Source organism: Cynara cardunculus, assembly GCF_001531365.2.
Source record: "Cynara cardunculus var. scolymus isolate 2C chromosome LG 11, CcrdV1, whole genome shotgun sequence".
Classification (NCBI taxonomy): Eukaryota; Viridiplantae; Streptophyta; class Magnoliopsida; order Asterales; family Asteraceae; genus Cynara; species Cynara cardunculus.
The window spans coordinates 4,933,597-4,941,512 of record NC_037538.1 but is presented as its reverse complement, the minus strand read 5'-3'; the positions used below and the strand labels follow the sequence as shown (position 1 = coordinate 4,941,512).

The following is a 7,916-nucleotide window of genomic DNA, read 5'->3' as shown; positions in this document are numbered from 1 at the left end:
GGGGGGAATTGGAATGAGTGGATGATGATTTATTAATAGATAGTGCTGGATGTAGATTTTGGTGAGATTGGATCAAGTTCTCAAACTCAAAAATTTATCTTAATTCTTTTAAAATTACAAATTTTCAATAAATATAATTACTTTTTTAATTAAATAAATTATATCAAGAAACATATATTTCATTCTCTTTTATTTAATACTCATAATGGTATATATATTTTCAGTTTTTTTAATCCGATTTATAAACTTTCAATTAGAAGTATATTCACATTTGATTGTATTCGTATAATATTTTTACTATATTAAACTATTTATTAAATCTTTTAAATTGATAAACATATTTAAATACAAGATAAACATTAAAACATACTAACATAGTCAAATACTTCATAAAATTGCAAACCTATATAAAATTGTCCCATGCTCTCTCAAAATCACATAAATCAACAAAATAAAAACAAAAAATACGAAATAAAAATATATTGTGTTACATTACATGAATATGATATGGTATACATTCAACAACTTTAAACACGCATACAGTTATATATAATTAAGAAAAATTACCATTCAATACGTTCTTGTTAATATCATCAAAAAATTCATGTAGTCAATAGTTTTCGTTGTCATCATCATCCCAACATGACATAAATAAGTTGGGAATCACTTAATTCAACCTTCAAATACTATATATTACATTATTATATCAATATTATACATACAAATATATATATATATATATATATATACACACGATGATACATACATACATGCATGCATATATGTATACATGTTAATTAATTATTCATGACTTTTTTGCTTTTAACCGGCTTAGATTCTTGTGGGTTTTCATCCTCTAATAAGATTGTAGCTGTACTATCAACATTGATCGTGACCCACTCTTTCTTGTTTCCATCATCAACAGGTTTTACAACTCCACCATGTTGTATAAAGTGCGGTTTGTCATTTATATCTGACGTTATGTCCTTGGGCTTTTGGAAGTGGGCTTGTTTAGAAAGTTCTTCGATGGCCTCAGATATTGTTTCAACACATTTTATGATGTCGACCAGTATCGAAGTTGTTGCGATAACCGGTATGGTCTCTACGATATCCCACTTCTCCACTGTTGAAGCCTGTAATGTGGTATTGAGTTCATCTATTGCTTTTCTGCAGTTTTCCATATGAATGGCTGAAGTTGAAGAACACATCATAAGTTTCATAGACAACCCTAACTCTCTCAAAGCTTTTCCTACTTCTGAGCTCATTTTCATACATGGTTCTTGAATTGTTTTCTGAAACTCTGAAGGGGTCTGTAAGAGAAATATGAAGTTAATGATCATGATAATATGAAATCAGTGATCACGGTCATTAATTTATATGATCTTACTTCAATTTTTTCATCGAGATATCCATTAAGAGCTTCGATATGGTATGCACATTGACGTGTAAGAACCCCAATCTTCAAGTACTGTTTCCATGGATGACGGAATCGAAATTTTCCATGCGCTACTTCCCACCATGCAAAATTTGCCTGCTTTCAAACATCGTTCATTAGAAATCGATCCCCTCTCTCTGATCTCTGTGTGTGTGTATATATATACACCATTATATATATATATATATATATATATAATGGTTTTAATTTGGATATATATATACTAACCAAGGATTCTTCAGTGGCTTTAGAATTAAGGACACTTTTATAAGCTGCAAGAAATGATTTGTCACCCTCAGAAATTCTGTAGTATTCACTTCCAAATCCTAGAAAACATGTATTAGTTAATTAGAATGTGATTAAAATTTCTAACTCATTAAAGAAAATATTAAAATAATAATTAAAAGTATTTATATATATTGATAATGTACCTTCTAGGAAGGTTGCAAGCTTTTCCAAGTTAAGGACGATGAGTTTATGAAGATCTTCACCAGCCCACACTGGGCAAACACATATGGATATGATTATACAGGTTGCACCACCGAAAATAATGGTGGACAACCGTTGGTGCGCCAGCTCGATGATTTTTTCGACTCGATAACCCGATACAGATACCAAGCTAAACGTCAATATAAATATCAGAACCCCGTAATCGTACCTCTTCTTAATGTTGGGAAAGAATCTGGAGAAGGTGGCAGCAGCAACTGTAGTTTCAAAAATCACAATCAACATTGATTAACTATAAAGTTATCGGTTAATTGTATTGTATGTAAAATCACATATACGTACAAGGATATAGGATTTTACCTAACAGGAAGACAAAGCAACCGAGAAGAACTGGTTTAACAGTCGACCCGAATAGGCTGGCAAAGGATTCAGCCCCGAGACCTAATGCACCGGCTAGTAAAGTCGCAAACCCTCTATTCATGCCTTTGCTTAAGGTTGCACCTAGTGAAAAAAGAAATAAAAACATTTAGAATTGAATCATTTAATTCAATCAATGACAACTACATTAAATAGAAATATTACGCAAACACTAATTATAATTTCAAAGATTATCTACGTGTCCTAAATAGAATCCCATGTTGAGAACTTAATTCATTAAGATGATCAGGAGGTACTATAAAGTGCTTATCGTCTATATGTGCAAAATGGGTTGACAAGGCTAGCTTTTTAAGATGGGTTGGATCGCATCGAATTGGTGTTACTCTTTTTCTTATATTTCATGGACAACAAATGCATGATTTCGGATGTAAATTGTGATGAATTAAGCCACTTTGTGATTTTTAACTAAGTTTTTGATATTTGTAAACTGAACCCATTAAGCATTATACAATCTAAATCAATTGACCTAAATGATTCAAATAGTAACTGATCACGTCGACCAATTTTCAAAACTATGTGTTGAAATGAACCTTTCTGGTTAATGTAGTTATTATGCATGTGTAAACATATGAGACACGAGTTTGATCATGTATAACCAAGTTGCTCACCGACTGTGTACTCAAAAACTACAACGACGGTCAAGATAGCCCACATTCCGGCATCACCCATGCCGTTATAGAAGGGCTGAAGATAGTAAACCATGGAGACCAATGTGATGGCTAATGCCACTTTGAACGAGTGTGCCACCCTTCTCGGATCATCTTCTGCGATCTTCTTGATTCGCATGCCGAATTCAACTATGGCATGGTTGATCTTTGAAATTGAGGGTTTAAGGTTGCAGTTAGGGTTTTGATAGGGTGGTGATGGTGAAGAAGCAATCTCGATTGCCATGGCTATGTAATTGTAGTATGTTGATAGAGATATAAGAGGAGAAGAGAGATGGCTTATCAAGTGAGATGAAGTTGGCCTTATATATATAAGTGAGGTGAATATCTGTATTAGAGATAATCAAATTTTGTCTAATTAAACAACCTGAATTATTATTATTATTATTAAATATGAATCTTTATTTGTAAAAAAAGTAAGTTTCAATAAATAAATAATTAAGCTACAATGTAAAATTAAAGTTATAAATATCAAACAATGATTATTAACATGTTGAACTTATATATTATAAAAAATACTATGACTTAATGTTTACAGAAATTCTTAAAAATAAAAGAACATTACACATCTTTAAACAGCTGTTCTAGTGTCTTTTTTTTGTTTGTGTGGTGAGTGGAAGTACAAATCCCCTCTTCAATTCTTCTTTAAAAAGGTGGTTTTACACTAAATATTTTATCTCAAATACAAGGGTACTCGTGTAATGTATCGAGACATGTTTTGATTTTAATGTTTTGTTTTATTTTTTATTTATATTGATATAGTACGATTTTATGTGGTTTTGAGAAAACGATAATGTTTTTATTTTGAATAAAATATAAAATTGAAGATATCATATAAAATTTGCAAAAAATATATCAATATTAGTATCAAATTAACTATTACTTTTTTTTTGTTTGTGTATTTTTTTTAATTCAAATGTTTTATTATAATTTAATTTAACGTAACGAAGTAACTTAATTTAGGTTTAATAATATATTTTTTGTATGAAATAATTAAATATTCTGTTAGAACTCAATAGTTATCTAAATTATATTTTAGATTTTTTATATTTTAAAATGAGATGTTTATCCTCTATTTGATTATTTTTATACGCAGTTAGTTACACGAATTCAAACATAGAGCTTTAGTAAATTGTATTTATACACAATTTAGTTGCAATCTTAAATTTTAATTAATATGCATCATAAACGATAGTTTATACATAAAAACTGATTTTTAAAAGTTTTTGTCAAATATTTTATAATATAATATATAGATAATATTTAAAAAAATTTTAAACATTATTATTCATCTTAAATCATCTCAACATTACATAACATTATTGATTTTTTTAAGAACCGAAATGTATATAAGTAATATTTTATAATTAGGGTTCTCTTGGAACCAAAGTCTTCTAGGATAGTAAAGGTGTATGTAAAATGTTTTCCATCACTTTTGCATAGAGTTTGTTTGTTAGCAACTTAATGTATTTAATAAGACTTTCAGTTTTTTTTATCAGGGCCAGTTATACATGATTGTTTGATAGTGACTTAATGATATACGAATTGAGTAAGAACGAGCCCAGTGTAGTGCATGCGGTGGCACGGACCACCGTCGTAGTGTAAAAAATATATTATCAGGTTGTGAAAAGTGTTACCGTATCAATTTGTTGTGTGTCAACGTATATATTTTGAAACTACAATGAAAACAAAAGTTTCCCTTGGTAGAATTGATCCGTCTCTGATAGAAAGTGGTTTATGCAATAAGATTCTAAGGAGAGTTTTATGTAGACGGTAAAGTTTTTTCTTTCAAATTTTCCTCTGCCAATAAAAAAAAAACCATGTTTCTTCCATCTATCAAAATACCCTCTCATACAAAATTCTTTTTAATATATATAAACAGATTAATATATACAGATAGGTTTATCTGTAGAGGACGCAATAAAAACCAACCGAACAATTCCTAAATGTATAAAGTACATATATGTTGTTCATTACCCCTATAGTAACGATTCTTTCGCTTCGTTTAACCCACAAATACTTATTTCTTATAATTTTCCCAGTTTGTATCATTTTTTGGCAAAAGAATTCTCCAATTGATTCAAGTGTACTCCGTACCCTCTAAGATGTAAGTATGCAACATTTAATTTTATAGCCTAATAATAATATTTTATTATTAATTACACAAAACTTTTGCACATAGTATTGTCGTTGACGCAATATTTAACTCAACAACTTCTAATCATGCAAGTAAACTACGACATTTTAAGCATATCTAACTAAACAAATCCAAACGATAATATATATATATATATATATAGRGAGAGAGAGAGAGAGAGAGAGAGGGGTTGGTCTCAACCGTACATTTCATTTGATTAATATGTGATTTCATAGAAGTTTTGATTATTTCCTAATATAAAGTATTGATAATAATTAACGAACCATATTCATCTTTCATAAATATTCAAATCATAATAAATGAACTCTTATTATTTCTATAAATATCTCAATTTATTAGGTTGCATTGGTTGTACAAATACGATGAGTTGTATTTAAAACAAACTCTCTCTCTCTCTCTCTCTCTCTCTCTATATATATATATATATATATATATTAAACATGACAATAATTGAACTTTTTACACCAGATAATTTTCTTCAAAAAAATACTAAACATAAATTAAAAACAATAGAAAACTAAAAACAGGGACATGTCATTGTATTTAAAACAGTCCGTAAACATGATCATGTTGGTATGGTTGAAAGAAAATACGACAGCAATAAAAGAAGGAAACACATGCATTCTGGAATAGAAACAATTATTGTTAAAAAAAATTGGTGGTGTAAAAGAACTATCTTTAAAGTTGAAGGGTCAAATATGTTATTTATTTATAATTGGATAACAATTTTGGGCGACTGTAAATTGTTGACATATTTAGGGGCCGTTTACCAAATATTTACCCGGTAAATATTTACCGGCAAAATTAATTAACACTATCATTGACTTACCGGGTAAGATTTTAGTCCATCAAAACGGTATCGTATGCAACAATTTACCCGGTAAGCGTTTACCGTGGTAAGAATCGTTGTCCTCACTTACAGGGTAAAATTCTTGGTCCTTATCATATTCATCCGGTAAGATAATGTGATTTAGTATTCACTTACCCGAGTAAGCGTTTAGTAAACGACCCTTTAATTGTAACTACTAAATAAAGAGAAAATTGCACAAAAATGGAACCAACTTTTACCTGATGCCTATTTTGGGGAACCAACTTTCAAAATCATCATTTGGAGGTCTCTATCAAACTTTTTTGTTTATTTAAGGGTCTGGTTGATATGTTGAACAAGTAACAAGTAATTTAAGAGTCTCTATCAAACTTTTGGTTTGATTTGCCAAATTTGATTTTAAACTTTAATATTGATATGGATTGGTTAGATATAAAAATCTTAAATGTGATATTTAATATTTATTTTTTATTGCATCAATTAATTTTTTTTCTATTAAATTGATTTTTTTTGCATTAATAAAAAATAATTTTTATTGTGGTAGTTTGGATTTTTTTTAAAAATATTCAATTTGATATCTGAATTAAAAAAACGAGATTTGAAATGAAAAATAGATTATATTGCATTAATTTTTGGAAAAAAAACGAATTTTAGTTATTTTTCTATAATTATTTTACAAGTTGGTTCCTTAAAATATGAATCAGGTGCAAGTTGGTTCCCAAAATGACGATTTTAAAAGTTGGGGTTCCCCAAAATAAGAATCAGATGCAAGTTGGTTTCCCAAAATGACGACTTTGAAAATTGGTTCTCCAAAATAAAAATTAGATAAAAATTAGTTATATTTTGATACAATTTTCCTTCAATAAACCTAACTTAGATGACGTCATAAGATGGTACATGGTACGCTTCCGTACGCCTCTTTTGCCATTCGACCGATTCTCACTTTCTTCTCCTTTCATCAAAATTGAATATACTAATGGATATTCTTTATTATTAAATTATATTTATGTAATGTAGTGAGATGAATTTTAATTTTAATATTTTATTTTATTTCATTTTATGTTTTTATAGATGTTATAAATATAATTTTATATAGTTTTGAAAAAACGACAATGTTTTTATTTTTTTAATAAAATATAAATTTGAAGAAAAAAATATCGATATTAATATTAAATTAACTATTTAAAAGTTTTTCTTTCTTTCGTGTAATCTTTAATTCAATCTTTTATTATAATTTAATAGGCTTTACAAAGTAATATGTTTCCGATTTAATAATATAATTTATTATAAAGATAATAGTTGAGTATTCTGTTATAACTCATTGATTATCTTAACTATATTTTAATTTTTTTATATTTAAAATGAGATGTTTATTCTGTATTTGATTATGTTTATCTGCAGTTAGTAATATACATCAATAAACAGTACTTCATGTAAAAAATAATTTTTTAAGAGTTTTTACTAAATGTTTTATAATATACTAAAAGGGTACTCACATAATGCAGAAAGATACATCTCAATTTTAATGTTTTGTTATATGTTTTTTTTGTCTCCATCGATGTTATAATACGGTTTTATGTAGTTTTGATAAAACTTAATGTTTTTATTTTTGAATAAAATATAAATATAAAGATATCATAAATTTTTTTGTAAAAATATTGATATTAGTACCAAATTAACTATTAAATTTTCTTCATTTCTTGTGTATTTCTTTAATTCATTTTATTTATTTTTAGTTTATTAATCTAATTTTTATAAAGATAATAATTAAATATTTTGTTAGAAGTCAATGACAATCCTAGTTATATTTTAGTTTTTTTGTATTTAAAATAAGATGTTTATTTTTTATTTAATTATAATATCTGCAGTTAGTTATAAGAAATATAGTTTTTAAGAGTTTTTATCAAATGATTTATAATACAATATAGATTATAAATATTAATTTTT

The 7,916-nt window shown here is 27.5% G+C and overlaps 1 protein-coding gene across 1 annotated transcript; it reads right to left on the bottom strand.

Annotated features, from left to right (window-relative positions):
• Window positions 1–797: 797 nt before the first annotated feature.
• On the bottom strand, window positions 798–3,211 carry LOC112520991 (aluminum-activated malate transporter 8-like). Its single transcript, XM_025129611.1, has 6 exons — window positions 2,929–3,211; window positions 2,243–2,383; window positions 1,867–2,139; window positions 1,664–1,761; window positions 1,388–1,531; window positions 798–1,310 (listed from the first exon to the last, which is right to left on the bottom strand). Exons 1-6 carry the CDS (start codon window positions 3,209–3,211, stop codon window positions 798–800), a joined length of 1,452 nt encoding a protein of 483 aa, XP_024985379.1.
• Between the last annotated feature and the right edge of the window lie 4,705 nt (window positions 3,212–7,916).